This window comes from Condylura cristata, unplaced genomic scaffold (assembly GCF_000260355.1).
Source record: "Condylura cristata isolate star-nosed mole 26May11 unplaced genomic scaffold, ConCri1.0 scaffold00001, whole genome shotgun sequence".
Taxonomy (NCBI): Eukaryota; Metazoa; Chordata; class Mammalia; order Eulipotyphla; family Talpidae; genus Condylura; species Condylura cristata.
In genome coordinates, this window is record NW_004567102.1 from 2,541,501 (window position 1) to 2,557,790 (window position 16,290).

Consider the following 16,290-nt stretch of genomic DNA (forward strand, 5'->3'; position numbering starts at 1 on the left):
GAAACTTCCGGAATCAAAACTAAAAGGGCGTGGACTGAACCCTTAGGCCTTACGCCAGCCTTCCCGCCTCCCACTGGATGACTAGGAAGGAAAGGATCCGCCCCTCTTCCGGCCCCGGACGCTCAGAGCCGCCGCCGCGCAACTCGCCCACCGATTGGACGACGCGCTGGCGGTTCTGAAGTCGCGCTTGATCGTCGCTTCCGCTGCGTCGGCGCTTGCCACGTGCGTCATATCCGGGCGGCGCCGATCTGGGCGCCCAACGGCCTGCAGAGCAACATGCCTAAGTGAGTGGGAATCGGACTCTGGGAGTGTTCGGGGCACGGTCACTAGTAATGACCCTGTGGAGCGGCGTAGAGCGGGCTCGGACCCCTAAAGGACTGAAGGAAACGAGAGGATTTCGGGGAGGGAGGGAGACCCGGGCTACAGATACACAACTGTTTAATGTTAGAGTGTGGAGGTCGATTCCGGTGAGGCCCCAAAAAAGCGGTGTGTTATGATGCTTTGTTTGATGTCTGCAAATCGTTCATACGTGTCCTGTGTTTTTAACCTACAGTGAACACGCCTTCGGTGGATGGGCATCTGTTAACTTATTCTCATTTTCTCTTTTTTCGCCTTCTACTCGTAGGTTTTATTGTGACTACTGCGATACATACCTCACCCATGATTCCGTAAGTGGTATTTCTTTACCGTTTCGAAGACCTTATATGTAGTAAATGCTTTTTGTTTGTTTTAGTTATGAGTTTGTGGTTTTGTCCTGCTTAGGCTTAAGGGTACTGCTTAGAGAAAACCGTTTAGGTGTTTGTATTTCCATTTTGCTTGTAACTGTTCATAATTTGAAATTTTTAGTCTAACATCGATTATTATTTTCATGTTGCTGCAAAAGGCATGAGTTTATCTTTTCTGATTGTTGAGTAATATCCTATTGTGTATATGTAACATCTTCTTTAACCCAGTTATCGAATTACCTACTTTGGGCATTTGGGTTGATTCCATGTCTTTCCTATTGTAAATAAAGCAGCAATAAACATGGGGATGCAGTTGTCTTTTTGAATCAGTGTTTTTGTGTCTGAGAAGAGACCTTTTTTAGTATTGGGATGACAATCTCTGTATGGCATTTTATTTTATTTTTAAGGATTTACTTATTTATGCATACAGAACTGGGGTACAGGCCAGGGCCGCAGAAGCCGTGAGAGGATTCACCAGAGACAGAGTGGGGAGCAGAACAGGCCAACTGACTAAGTACATTGCTGAGGGGAGCAGCTGGCGGGTCAGGAGATGTCTGCCACACCATGTGGATCACCTCCAGGGCCAGGGATCCGACTCACACGGAGGCGGCTGCGGCTAGACTGCAGTGCTGGTCCTTATGTTTGAGCAACAGGGAGGGCCTTGTATGGCATTTTAGACTGTTCTCAGTTTTGCTTGGAAATGCAAATTTTAGCATTGGCAAAGTGGGGGAGGGGTTTCTCACCAGAGACAAAGCAGGCAATAGAACAGGCCTATTCAGTGACTGAAATACACTGCTGAGGGCACCAGTGGATGAGATGGGAGAGGTCTGCTTCATCATGCGGGTTAGCTCCTTGGCCAGAGATTGAACTGGTGGCTGCTGATAGCTTGATAGTGCTGAGAATTAGCCCCTTGGGCAACCTGGAAGGCACCATCAAGGAAGTTAGTCCCCCAACATGGGAATGTATGACATTGAAGGATATTTACTAATGCATTGGATGCCATTGCTTTGACTCATTCTAAGATGCATTGAGTTTGGTATCATCAATGTTAGTACAAATATCAGTACAGTGAAAAAGGAAAGAGATGTCTTAGTACTATTTTGACATTACTCAGTCCCTAAAAGGGTCTCAGAGATCCTTTGGTATCTGGACTACAACTTGAAAAATTGCAGCTCTATAGTTTGCTGCCTCTGTGGAGACTAATTGAATCGTGAGTCTTTAGCTTGTCATTTTTCATGTAGCTGCAAGAATCTATCACATGATAATCTGTTTCTCTCCTGTTACTTAATTTGGAATTTTTTCTAGCATGTGCACATGGTCAGATGTAGTTCAGCAGTAGTAATAAACTTGTGAGACATGTAAGTAGGGTGATTTTATGGTTAATAATACTCTGAATATGTCATTTCTGTTTTATCACAATTTTTTTTTTAAGATTTATTTATTTGCATACAGAACTTGGGTACAGGCCGGAAGTGCAGCGGTGGTGAGAGGATTCACACTAGAGACAGTGGGGAGCAGAACAGGTCGACTGATGAAGTACACTGTTGAGGAGAGCAGTGGGCGGGTCAGGAGAGGTCTGCCGTGCCATGTGGGTCACCTCCGGGGCGGGGATCGAACTCATGCTGAAGTGGCTTTAGCATCTTAGTGCTCATGCTAAAGTGGCTTTAGCTTCTTAGTGCTGTGCTTTAACCCGCTGCGCCACTAGGGAGGGCCCAGTATTGTTTTTTTTTTTTTTTTTAAAGATTTATTTATTTATTTGTACAGAACTGGGGTACAGGCCAGAGATGTGGAGGGTGAAAGGATTCACCAGAGACAGAGTGGGAAGCAGAACAGGCAGATCGACGAAGTACACTGCTGAGGGGAGCAGCGGGCGAGTAAGGAGAGGTCTGCCCCGCCATGTGGTCACCTCCGGGGCAGGCAGGGATCGAACTCATGCGGAAGTGGCTTTAGTTTCTCAGTGCAGTGCTTTAACCCGCTGCGCCACCAGGGAGGGCCCCAGTATTGTATTTTTTAAAGATTTATTTATTCATACAAGAACTGGTGCACAGGCCAGACGTGTAGGAGGTGAGAAGACTCAACAGAGACAGTATGGGGAGAACAGGTGGATTGACAGAAATACACTACTGAGTGGAGCAGCAGGGGATACAGGAGAGGTCTGCTACACTGTGGGTCAGCTCCCTGGCTAGGGATTGAACTCGTGCTGCAGTGGTTGCAGATAGCTTCATTGTGCTGGTAATAGCTTGCTTATAGATCCCCAGTTTTGGTTTTTTGTTTTATTGTTGTCTGTCTCTTCTTTGGTCAAATCCTTAGTCATGTTCTTAAATTGTTAGTGAAGGAACTATGCCTTTCTATCCTTTTTTCAGTACTCTGTTGTCATTTATCCACTCTTCTTGCAAATGCTAGAATTTAGAGATAACTGAAAAATATCTCTTTAAAACAAATCTCTTTATGAAAGTCAGAAACCTCCAATAATTTTTTACATGAAGTTTTGTGAACATACTAGGAAACTTCCAAGTCCCTTTTATGAATCTTGGTATGAATAAAACACTTGGTGCTGTAACTTTAAAAAAAATATTTATGTAACCCAGGCCCCAATTGATCTGGTTTTTATTACTAACATTTGGTGTTACTGGTTTTAAAATTAGTTATGAAGGTGGATTCTTACAGCGTATGTGTCTGATTTCTGAGCAACAGGACAGTATAGGCCAGAGGTGTGGGGGCTGACAGGATTCACCAGAGACAGAGTGGGGAGCAGAACAAGCAGACTGACTGAAACATACTGCTGAGGGGAGCAGCTCTGGTGCTGTAACTTTTGTACTTAGCATGGTTTTGTTGTCAGGCTTGTTTTAGTGTAATGTAAACCTTAAAAAGATAGTCTCTACTCAGTGATGTTGGTCAGTCAACTGCCACTAAAGCAGTCAGGTGGACATACCAGTAGGAGATAGTGAGCCAGGGGGAGCAGCAGGAGATTTGAATTCCAAGCCTTGGTTTGCTTCTCAGCTCTGAGGTTTTGAGGCAAGTTCCTAAGCCTAATTAGAAAATAAACTTGTGGCTTTTCCCACTAATTTTATTGAATTATAATTTGTGTTAAATGCACATATTTTAAGTGTACAATTTGATGACTTGTCATATCATTACTCCTTGTATATATCAAGACATTGATTATTTCCATCACCCCAGAAAGTTCTTCTGTGTTCTTTTGTAATCAGTTCCCAGCACCCAAGCCTCCAAATGATTACTAACATTTAAAAAAATTTATGAAAAATTAATTATGAATGTGTATTCTTAACTGTGTATTTGTCTGATTTCTGAGCAACAGGATATCAGTCCATATTGCATGTATTCCTGTTGGTCAGTATTCCATTTACCATACTCATTTGATTTGTATGAACATTGAGGCATTGCTTATAAAGAACTTAGCGTGGTATCTAGCCTATAGTGTTAAATAAATATTAACTTGAAAAAAAATCAAATGTATGGAGATTGTTTTGTGTCAGTTACACTTCAGTAAAGCTGTTTAGAAAAGAACAAAAAGGATAGTGCACTAGACACCAAGTTCTGTAGGTGATGTGTATGGAATCTGTGCTGTAGACTCATTTGAAAGAGTATGTTCTCATAAACAGGATAATTAAAATGCATGTTAACTATATTATGTTGTCATGGAATAACCTAAGAAAGGACATTAAAGTAGCATTGTGTTCTAGATCAGGGATTGCAAGCTTTTTCTTAAAGTGCCGTATTGTGATTATTTTAGATTTATTTACCATATGGTCTTTGTTGCAATTAGCTCAGTTCTGCCTTTGTACAGAGAAGACATACACAATACATAAACAGAAGAATGTGAGTGTTCCAATACACTTTTTTTTTTTTAACAAATTCAACTAGTAGCCCATAGTTGGTTGACTATGGTTTAGATAATAAACATAGTAGATAAATTACCACAGTATGTTGTTGATGTTTATGAATGTTCTTTAGTACCCAGTAAAACTAAAAGTACTCAGGCTACCAGTATAAAAGTAAGGCATCATAAAATTTCTAGTTTTGGAAATTTGTTTCTGTGAGTGATGTGATCTTTTTGTTTTACAGCCATCTGTGAGAAAGACACACTGCAGTGGTAGGAAACACAAAGAGAATGTAAAAGACTACTATCAGAAATGGATGGAAGAGCAGGCTCAGAGCCTGATTGACAAAACAAGTATGTGCCAGTCTCTTGTTTTGATGTGATAGAATGGTTCCATTCTTTCTTGTCCTGACTATTCTGTTGTTTTTCACAGAAGCAACTCATTCTGAATGATAAACAGCATTCTAATGCATTGAATGAAAGAAGTGGAAGGTCATTGGTTTCCCAGGGCTATAGGAACACATTAATATTAATTATTGAGGTTAGAGCAGTCAGGTACTGGTTAGACTGGGAAGTGGCCAGAGAGGAATCAAGTTACCTTATATTTCTTTATTGACATAGACTAGATTTTGTAGTAGATTGATACAAAACCTCTCTGTAGTGACCCACAGTTTTTAAACTTCCTTTTATAATAGGAAAAGGTGAGGGTGAGGAGAGTGTAGATTTACAAGAGTTTGAACAACTTTGAATTTCTTACTCTTTGTGGCCCTCATTAAGACAGCTGTTCAAAAATGAAGTGGCAAATGTGACAAATAGTCTGGGCATATTTTGGGCCCCTATTGTGTATGTCATACTTGGTTTGTTTAATTAGGAACATTTTTGTCATTTAGGTTAGGTGGATCCAAGTCACTGGCTGAAAGATCTTGAGTCTGTGTGATCATTGTGTGTTTGCGACATGCATTGTTCTCAGTGCTGGCAGGCAAATGTGGACTTCAATTGTGATGTGACTTTTAAAAAAACCAAAAGTGCTATAGAAATTTTCAAACAAAGTGACACTTTTAGACTATTAAGGCATTTTTCTGACACTCCTTTCTCCTTTTCCTAATAAACCTGTCCTTTAAAAAATTTTTTAAAAGGGAGACTTTTAGCCAATTAACCACCAGTGTCCCCCTTCCTCCCAACCACCCAGCAGCAACAACTTTGTTTCATTTATATCCAGGTTCTCAAACTTAGTGCTATTGATATTTTAGACTGGATAGTTCTTTGTTGTGGGATTGTCCTGTGTATTTTAGGATGTTCAGCAACATTTCTGACTTTTACCCATGAGATGGTAATGGCATTTCCCAAATATAACAACTAAAAACTTCTCTAAACTTTGTATAAGAGTTGGGGGGAATTGCCCCTTGTCAGGAGTCATTCCTGTCTACTCCTGTTTCTCTCCCCTGGGTAACTGAAGAGCAAATCTCAGATATTATCTCATTTTATTTGAAAAATTAAACATTTTTTTCTTTTGTTCCATTTGAAAGCTGTTAGAAATTTCATAGCATTAAAGGTTAGCATTATTTTCATTGAGTTATTTTTTTGTATGGACAGCAAAAGTTAGACAAGTATTTTTTGATGAAAGTGTTCGGATAAGACTAGATCTCAGGAATACACAATAGTATGATTAAATTGACATTGGGGTACACAGAACTCATTGTTTAGCCTCTCCCTTTTCAGTCTTTAAAAATTGTTCTTCCATAAGGTGGGAGGAGCTGCCTTTTTGGTTGGAAAAACACTTACTTAGATAAAATCCCTTATTGAGTACAAGCTTCATTTTAGAGCCACCTGAACAGCTGTTCCTAAAGTATCACTCACCTGATTAACTCCACCTCCTGTGCACTGGTGGGAGTAGTGTGAGAGGAGGGTGTGTAGTACATAGGCTTTGGACATCATAGAATTTGGAAGGCCATACATTCTGGAATAAATTTAATGAGTGCATATTTTAGTGTATGTGGCTCTTAAACTCAGAAATAAATGCTATTCAGTCTCTTTGTTTTTCATTGGTGTCTCACATCTGAACAGAAAATCCTGTTGTATTGGGCATTTTTTAATATAATTACATCCTTCAGTTCAGACTCTTCATTAAAATTGGCCTTGTCTCCTAGCTCTGTGCATTAATTTCAAGGCTAGTAAACCAAAATGATGTATTGTTTTGATTAAGGATTGTAGGATTAAAGTATGCAGACCTGGCCTTTGGGCAGGGCAGGCAGGACACATTTCTCAGACAAAACTGTGAACTCTAGATATGGTCTATGCTCACAATTTAAAGACTGAGTACTAGAGATCTTTGGTAAGACATCAGTATCGTTGGTAAGACATTGATAGATAGGTAGGATGTTTCTACACCAGTCTCTTATAATTAATTCAGCTGTAGAATACCTACTAAATAAAAACAGGTCAAAAAAAAAAAAAAAAAACCCAGACAGTAAGCCAATTCATTGCTGGTAAATGCCTAAAGTTGAGTTTTAAACTGATGTAGTGACATAAAATTTAGAGTGAAATAATTGGAGCCATTAAGGATTTAAAACAAAGTGATGATTTTAGTAAACTGGGTGGTTGAATTTTTTTTCACTGTGTATTGATTTTTTTTTTTCCTCTCTCCAAAGCGGCTGCATTTCAACAAGGAAAGATTCCCCCTACTCCATTCTCTGCTCCCCCTCCTGCTGGGGCAATGATCCCACCTCCTCCCAGTCTCCGTAAGTTTGTGAAATTTTGATCTTGGGGTCTAACTGGACAGATTATCCTTTGGTTTTGTCAAATGAGTTCACCACTGGTCCTGATCATAAGGCCCTGTTTCATTAAGAAGAGAAAATGGGTCCTCCCTGGTGATGCAGTGGGCTAAAGGATAGCACTCCGAAGCCAGCCTCAGCTGCTTCAGTGCGAGTTTGATCCCCGGCGGGAGGTGACCACATGGTGCAGCAGACCTGTCCTGCTGCTCCTGTCAGCAGTGTACTTTGTGATCTGCCTGTTTTGTGCCTGTCCTACTCTGTATCTGGTGAATCCTCTTCCCCTATACCTCTGTCCTGTTCTGTATGAATTAAAAAAAAAAAGAAAGAAAAGATACTTTAAAAAAATATTTTTAAATAAAAAAAAAATGAGAAAATTTTAATATAAAAGCATATCCTTTGACCCCATTCTTTGTTTCAGCCGGTCCTCCTCGCCCTGGAATGATGCCAGCACCACACATGGGAGGCCCTCCCATGATGCCAATGATGGGCCCTCCTCCTCCTGGGATGATGCCAGTAGGACCTGGTAAGTTTGACTCTCTTTCCATTGAATTTGTTCTGCTGTGGGGTAGAGGGAAAGATGGGTACATGCTTGTGCCACTTTACTCAGCTTTAATTTGGAGCAGTGCTACCTCCTGTTGCTGATTTAATCTGAATGATGGACAGAACTGATGAAAGAGCTGCCTGAATAGCATGTGACTTGGTTATGAGTTTCTGTGAATGAGAAGGCCAGCTTAGGGGATTGAGTGCCAGTCTTAGTCTATTAATAGTTTTTTTCTTATTAGTATTAGGTCATGATTCCTATATAGTTCTTGTAGTTACATTTTCTTTAGTATTTGAGAATACCTAAATAATTTACAGACAAGATGAATTTGTTCGTTATGTTTTTCCCTTGTCAACTAATGTCTTTTTTCTACCATTTTCCAAGGGGGTTCCTTTTTATCTTTAATTGAAGTCCCATCAAGCTCTCTTATAAGTACTGTTTTCTGACTTCTTGTTTCTTTTTCTTTTTCTTTTTTTTTTTTTATTGGAATAACATTGCAGTATAACACGTGTTTCAGGTGTTCATCATTGTGAATCAGTAGGTGTATATATTACATTAATTTCATTGCTAAAAATCCAAATCTTTGTTTTGTTCTGCAGCTCCTGGAATGAGGCCACCTATGGGAGGCCACATGCCAATGATGCCTGGACCCCCAATGATGAGGCCTCCTGCCCGACCCATGATGGTGCCCACGCGGCCGGGAATGACTCGACCAGACAGATAAGGAGAGCACAGGGCCTCAGTCAGTTTATAGTACTTGTTCACTGGGAGAACATGGTGCTCTGACTCTGGGTGTTTTCTAACAGCATGATAAAGAATACTTGCTCCCCCTTCCTATCAGAGAGGGAATAGTTTTGGAGGGGACTCAGTAAGAAAAAAAGAAAAAAACTGCAATGTTCATTTGTATTGTGAAATGTGAAAATAAAATTGTTGACTCTTTTAGTTAAAAACGTGTTCCCTTTTTTCTCTCCTCTGTATTCTTTGTGTATTTTAAAGTAGATGAAACATTCCAGTTGTGTTTCTCCAGCTCATTCTCTCTTCAGCTTGCTCTCTGTGTGACATTTCTTATACTTAGCTCTAGAGTTAGGTCCCTTTGGGCACCTTGCCTTTAATTATGGATTCTCTCATGCAAGACTTTGGTAAATCTAATAGTTATAGAGAATTTTGATTGATTAAAATAAAAATAGCAAGATTGGTTAATTTTTCACATGAATGATATTCTGTGTAGTAAGTGAAAAATTGTCAGTCTTTTTGCTGAAGTCGGGGAAAAGATTTCATGCTGTGTTCATGTTAGCTAAAAATGGCATGAGTTGGCTTAATCTCAGCTTCTCCTTTCTTGCAGTGCCTCTTTTTGTTAGGTTTCATATAGTCAGAAAACTTGCTAATAGCAGTGGTGAAATTATATAGTTTGCCATGGTATAGTAGGTATCTTCAAAATATCATTTATTTTGTTAGTGGGATATATAAGTGTGCCTGTGGAGGTAAGCTATTGGCAGTGTGCTTATTAAGCTCTATAGAATATAGATGATTATTGCAAGCAAGTGGAAGTGAAAACAGACTTTGGGGAAGGAATTTTTAATATCTAAGACAATATCCATGTCCTTTAACTTATCATTTCTATGTCTAGGAATTTACCCTGCAGATAGACTTGCATGTGTAAGATTACTTACCTGGGAGGCATGGACAAGGTTACGCATTGAAGCAAAAAGCCTCGAAATGCATAGATGTCCAGTGAAAGGGGACTGATTTATCAAGTATACCTCCACAGAGTGGCTTATGCCAAATAGGTTAAAATAGAAGAAGGAAACTGCTGATGGGGGAAGAGCTCCAAGATTGTTTATTCACATAGCAGTTTATTGTTTGCTGCTATCTGCTTTTAAAGGAAGTGTTCATATGTGCCTATGTATGCACAAAGGATCTCTGGAAAGGCAGATAAGCAAGTGGCGATACTGCTTTCCTCTGAAAAGTAATTGGATGACTAGAGGACAGGACTGAAGGAGAAAGGCTTGTAGCCTTTTATATCTTGGATTCTCAGTCATGTGAAAAACAAAGCGAACACCATTGCTCTCTGAGGTTATTGTTGCAGTGGTGCTATGGTAGAGGGCGCCCTGAAGATGATGATGAAAATCTTTGGAGAGCTTTTTTAAAATAAAGTTTCCAGATTTTGATTCCGTATATCTGGGGTGGGGTTTCAGAAACTTGCATTATAAGAAGGCTCCCTACGACATTTTGATTATTAGTGGGTTTGTTGAATTATTAGGATCTATCCTATTTACGAATATAACTTTGTATGTTAGTGTATGTAAGTCTTTTTTTTTTTTTTTAAGATTTATTTGTTTAATCATACAGAACTGAGGTGCAGGCCAGAGGTGCCGGGGCGGTGAGAGGGTTCACCAGAGACAGAGTGGGGAGCAGAACAGGCAGATACACGAAATACGCTGCTGAGGGGAGCAGCGGGCAGGTCAGCAGAAGTCTGCTGCCCCATGTGGGTCACCTTCAGGGCAGACTGGGATTGAACTCATGCCAAAGTGGCTTTAGCTTCTTAGTGCTGTGCTTTAACCCGCTGCGCCACTAGGGAGGGCCATTAGTGTATATAAGTTTTAAGAGATTTGAAGCTAGAAATCAAAATTGGAATAGGTGGGTTTTTTCTTTAGACACGTGACTATTTTGAAGAAGGGCTAATTTGGGCAAATACACAATCTTCTCTAGCCAACAAGTATTTAGAAATAGACATGCTGATAAAGATGATGCTTATCCTTTGTAGAAGCTGAGTCAGTTTCCTAGTCAGTGCCATTGCCAGGACAGCTTGTTGCTCTTTAGTTTCTCCTTGTCACACCTCTTTAGAAGGACTTTAGAAGTCTCAAATAGTTTATATGTCTGTCTCTGATAGCTCAGATTTATTGTTAAAATCTGTAGACTTCGGGCCCTCCTTGGTGGCGCAGCAGGTTAAAGCACAGCACTAAGAAGCTAAAGCCACTTCTGCATGAGTTGGATCCCTGCCTGCCCCGGAGGTGACCACATGGCGTGGCAGACCTCTCCTGACCCTCCCGCTGCTCCCCTTAGCAGTGTACTTCATCAGTTAGCCTGTTCTGCTCCCCACTCTTCTGGTGAATCCTCTCACTGTCCTGTACCTCTGGCCGGTACCCCAGTTATGTATGAATAAATAGATAAAAAATCTTAAAAAAAAAATCTGTAGACTTCAATCTGATAGGGGAAATCTTGCCAAGCTGTTTACGTATGACTCAGCATTATGGGTGGCTGTCAGCTAATGGTGAGGAAGCTGGCTATTGTGCATACACAGATACCTATTTAAAGCTCAGGTACTTAGAAACAACTTAGAACTGTTAAAAAGGAAACTTTTTCCAAAGTATGTTTTCAATGTTGAGTGTCCATTCTAGATACATTCTAGATACATTTCTAGTCTTTAAAGAATTTTACATCGTTTCAGAAAAGCCTTCAAAGTTTTATAAGTTTTAACTACAGTGAACAAGTAGTAATAGACAATTCTAAGATGTTCTGTTTATGTTTTTATTGACTCCTAAAGTAAATTACTGTTAAGAGGCAATTATGTTTTCTAAGTGTCTGTGAAGTTGATGAACTTACTGCTACTGATTTATGCCTTTAGATGTTGGTTTTATCATGAATAGTAATAATAGTTGCCAGGGGCTGGGAATGGTACTGGTGGTGGAGGGTAGGGGATGACTTTAAAAGGGGTAGCATGAGAAAGGTCTTCGTGGTGATGGAATAATTCTTTATCTTAGTTGTGGTCATAGTTACACAAATCTACACATGATAACATGACAATTATACATATATACTGATGACTGTCAGTGTCCTGAGTTTTATATTGTACTATAGTTATTTAAGATGCAGCCATTTCAAGACAGTGGGCAAACAGTATATAGGACCTTTCTATCACCTTTGTAGCTTGTGAATCTATAAAATGAGAAAAAATTTAAATGTATGGACTTCTGCTTCCAGAAAGAGGGCGTAAATGTAGTTTTCACCACACCTACCCTTAAGTACAATGAAAACTCTGGACTTTATGTATAGAAGCATCAGAAGACTCAAAGGTTGAAAAAAGGCAGATCTGCGAGAAAACTTAGGACACAGGAGCAACAATGAGTTTTCTATATTATCTTTTTGCATCATATATCCCAGACTTTAACTGCCAGAAACTGGCAACCAAGAAACACCAGTAGGGAACAAGTAAAAACACTCTAGGAAAAGCCTGCTCTCTGGGGCCAAAAGAATAGAGGCAGCTTAGCAAGGCAGAAGCTACTCTAGCTAAATACCACAGGAGAAATTATGGTTCAGGCTCCACCTATGTTGCAGAGACCAAATAAGTTGCTTAAGTGTCTAACCTTAGGAAGCTCTAATGAAGTGTGCCAGGCTCCTAAGAGCAGACGATGCAGGAGGCATCTGACTGAGGTAGTGTCAGAAGAGCCCATGTCAGGAGATTAAGGACTTTGACCATTTCCCAGCGGAAATGAAGACTGCATATACCCCTAGGTGAGTGGAGGCTTTGTGGGGAGCAATAACAAGTCACACTGCCGCTCCTCTCTAGAGCTGTATGGGTTATAAAACCTGGGGAGCTGGAACTCCCACCGTGGCTCAGCTGTAATGAGGAGCCATCCTGCAGGGTTGCTAAGGGGACTAACTGGGCAACCTGGACTTCTGTCTCCATCTAACAAGAGGGCGCCTCTCCCCCTTTTCCAGGTCAGTGCAAAATAAAAAAGCACAACAAAATTTAAATACTGAGTTGTTGGAAAAGTCATGACGTGTTTTCCTAGCAAATATGCATCCTAAGTCTCAGAACATAATATAAAAATGTCCAGTTTTCATCACTCCATACCAAGAAGATCTTAAACTAAATTTAAAAGGAATCAACAGATGGGACATCAAGTGAAACAGTCTTAAAGTATCAGGAAGGAAGAACATGAGACACAAAAATATGGGTATATTCCAGAGACTACTTGCTCTGAGTTTTCTAAATATGTTTGATAGTTGAAGTGAAAACCATTAAGTGATGCAGTTCTAGTAAGTGAAATATTTAAGACAGTTATAACTGTGGGAGGGTAAAGGAACATGGAGGTAAGATTTTTCCACTTGAACTGGTAAATGACAATGAGTAGACTGATAAATATATAAATACTGTAGTAACAAAAACTACATAGGAAAAGCTATAAAATCTATATACTCAAAGCCTATAGATTTCTAATTTCAAAACTTTGTATTACAAAGCTATGCGCATCAAAACACTGTTACTGGCATAACATAGATAGTTTTATTGACATCTGATTTTTCACCAATATAATTCAATAGGAAAAGAATAGTCCTTTCAGCAAATGATTTAAGACAACTAAATATGTACATACAAAGTAATAAGTTGGACTACTTCTTTAAACCATATGCAAAAAATTATCTCAAAATGGAACAAATTTTTTAAGAGTGAAATGTATACAACTTTTAGGAAAAAAACAAACATTGATGTAAATCTACATGGCTTTATATTGGATGATAATGGTTTCTTAGGTATAGCACCAAAAACCTGGATGAAAACCTGGATATCATCAAAATTAGAATTTTCTCTGTCAAAGGACACCATCAGTAAATAAGTCACAGCATGGGAGAAGAATTTTGCAAATAATATATTTGATAAAGTATTTAGAATATAAAAAAATATAATCCACTAATAAGGCAAGGGATCTGAATGCATATTTCTCCATGGAAGATAATATAAATGGCCCATAACCACATGAAAAGATGTTCAATATACTTAGCCAACAAGGAAATATACAAATTCTTGTCCAAACATCAATAGAATTTAGCATTAGATGGAAATATCACCATGTCCAAATGAGGTTTATCCAGTCATGCAGACCTGTTCAGTACTTGAAATTAGCCAATTACTTTTGAGAGCAATTACCAAGTTTTTAAAAACTTCCTAAGAGCTGGAGCTGTCATGTTACTTTTTTTTTTTTTTTAAAGATTTATTTATTTGTGCATACAGAACTGGGGTACAGGCCAGAGGCTCAGGGGTGGTGACAGGCTTCACCAGAGACAGAGTGGAGAACAGAACAGGCAGATTGACGAAGTACACTGCTAAGGGGAGCAGTGGGCAGGTCAGGAGAGGACTGCCACACCATGTGGTCACCTCCGGGGCAGGCGGGAATCGAACTCATGCAGAAGTGGCTTTAGATTCTCAGTGCTGTGCTTTAACCTGCTGCGCCACCAGGGAGGGCCATGTTACCTTTTTTTCCCCATTTACCCTTGCAACAATAATAAAGGCCACTGGTAACTTAATTAAAAATAAAATCAGTGTAACAGCCTGAAGAAGAAGAAGAAAAATCACATGAACACAGTCCAGTGCAGAAAAAGCACTTAAAAACTTTAAAGATGTATTTTTGATTTAAAAAGACATACTCAGAAAAATAGGAATAGGAAACTTCAACTTGATACAGAATATCCACCCCGAAAAATCTTTGGGGAGGATGTCTAGAGCCATTCACAATGTTCCAGCCATCAGAGATCTTATAGTAGAGCTTCTAGCAAAACAAGTGTGTCCTGACCTCCTACTAATAAAATTATTTATACTAAACTGTATGTGGTGTGTTTTCAGCCTTGGAAGAGTTCAGGCTGTGAGACCTGAAGGAACCAGAGATTCTACAGTAGCCCTCAATCTCCTTATCTTACAACTCAGGTCTGAGTCCTAGGACACTAACGTCATCTGACACTTTGGGTCTGTGCCTTGGTGCCTAAGGATTTTTAGTTCCAAGGGCTGGTTTAATGACTACATTAATCCTTTCTACCCTCACATCCAGCTGTTGGCATTGTGAGAGCCAGATTTCTGATCTCGTGGCGCCTCCTTTCCAGTTTTTCTATCCTTATCCTCTAGCGTCAGTTAACTTTTAAGAAAAGTAAGAATTGTTCCAAAATCCCTGTTTTTATATTCTAGGCACTGCGGGGACAGAAAAACACATTATATACCATTAGGGAGACTCTGAACTCTATTCCATGATCCCTAGAGACCATGTTTTTTTCTTAAGCATGAATTTTTGTTTCCAACAACAACAAAAAAAACTCTCATCTATCAGTGAACATGCTGAGTCTCTGAACATGAGCCAGATTTTGTTTTGCATTGCTGATAAAAGATATCCAATCAGCAGTTAGTGTTCCAGAAAAGCACCAAGTACAAGAAATTGCCTTGAGGCTCCTGGTGTGCAGCTGACACCAGAACTGGAAGTGATTATGTGAATATTCCTGATAAAAAACCTAACCCACAGAATCTGTTGATCACTGGTATTATGTATATAGTTTGGTGAGAAGGGAGCAGAGGAACAAATAATGAGCCTATGCAGTCAAGTGGGAGGGGATTTGGGTAGTAGAGCACTATCTAGACAGAGGGTGATTTTTTTTCCCCTTTTAAAATGATGATTTGGAGGAACTTCTGGGATAAATGGAACTTACTATGTCTAGGAGAATAGCATAGGAATGAAGTCTAGATTATTTTAAAAACATTAACATATATACAGTTGAGCATCTTATACTATTTCTGGAATCAGGAAACAGTTGTTGGGTGAGGTAAAATTAATGGCTGGGGGCAGGATTGTGAGCAACAAGGGAGATGTATCTTCAGCTTTGTATTATGTTGCATGTATTACATTCACAAGAATCAGAGTTAAAATTGACAGGCGGCCAAATTTTCTTTAAGACTCAAAGATTTTGCTCAGGTGTTTGAAGGTTCAAATTCAGAGACTCGTTACCTTCCCACCTTTACCATTTTGTTTGCCAATGACCCTGGCCCCATGGGTCACACTTTTAAATGTATGGGGTAAAATAGAGTGTAAATATTGAAAATTAATACTTGGATTCTAGTCCTGAGGCTCCCTAAGTAGTCGTGACCTTGGGTAAGCGCAGTTCCCTGGGTTTCAATTTCCTTATTTGTTAAATAAAGCTGGACCTTGGTAATTTTAACGCTTACGGTCACTTTTTCTGCCCACCACACTGGAAAGGCGTGCCTCTGCAGTGCGCCTCTAAATGTTGAGTAAGCACTTGCCCAAGGGTTACCCCGCTGCAGGCAAAGAGGCGCCCTCTTGAGTTCTTCAGCCGTGGTCTGTGAGGTCCTTGAGACTACTTTTCAAATTCACTGCCCCGACTGACTGCTGGAGGAGAGTTGGTGCTCAACAGTGAGTCAAAGTGTGAGGAGAATGCAATGCCCCCGGAGCTGCACCATTATCTAGCGAATTCTTGCAAAAAGCCTCCTGACCCGCCGCCTTCCTCTTAAAAAGCGACTGCAGGAGTGCGAGCCTCACGCCACTGAGAGACCCCGCCTTTCAGATCGCCCCAAATGCGACTTAAGCCGCGGGGCCCCAGGACGTCGCCCCAGCCGCCCGCCACCTGCCGTCGCGC

At 40.1% G+C, this 16,290-nt stretch overlaps 1 protein-coding gene across 1 annotated transcript; it reads left to right on the forward strand.

The window, feature by feature from the left end:
- The first annotated feature begins 202 nt into the window (after window positions 1-202).
- SNRPC (small nuclear ribonucleoprotein polypeptide C) lies at window positions 203-8,890 on the forward strand. The gene is made up of 6 exons (XM_004673405.2): window positions 203-284; window positions 626-668; window positions 4,812-4,920; window positions 7,215-7,304; window positions 7,756-7,860; window positions 8,478-8,890. Exons 1-6 carry the CDS (start codon window positions 277-279, stop codon window positions 8,600-8,602), a joined length of 480 nt encoding a protein of 159 aa, XP_004673462.1. The 5' UTR covers window positions 203-276; the 3' UTR covers window positions 8,603-8,890.
- The last annotated feature ends 7,400 nt before the right edge of the window (window positions 8,891-16,290 follow it).

Coding starts and splice junctions, on each gene's coding strand:
- SNRPC (XM_004673405.2), top strand. Junction 7,305..7,755: donor CCCACCTCCTCCCAGTCTCC/GTAAGTTTGTGA, acceptor TCTTTGTTTCAG/CCGGTCCTCCTCGCCCTGGA. Junction 7,861..8,477: donor GATGATGCCAGTAGGACCTG/GTAAGTTTGACT, acceptor TTTGTTCTGCAG/CTCCTGGAATGAGGCCACCT.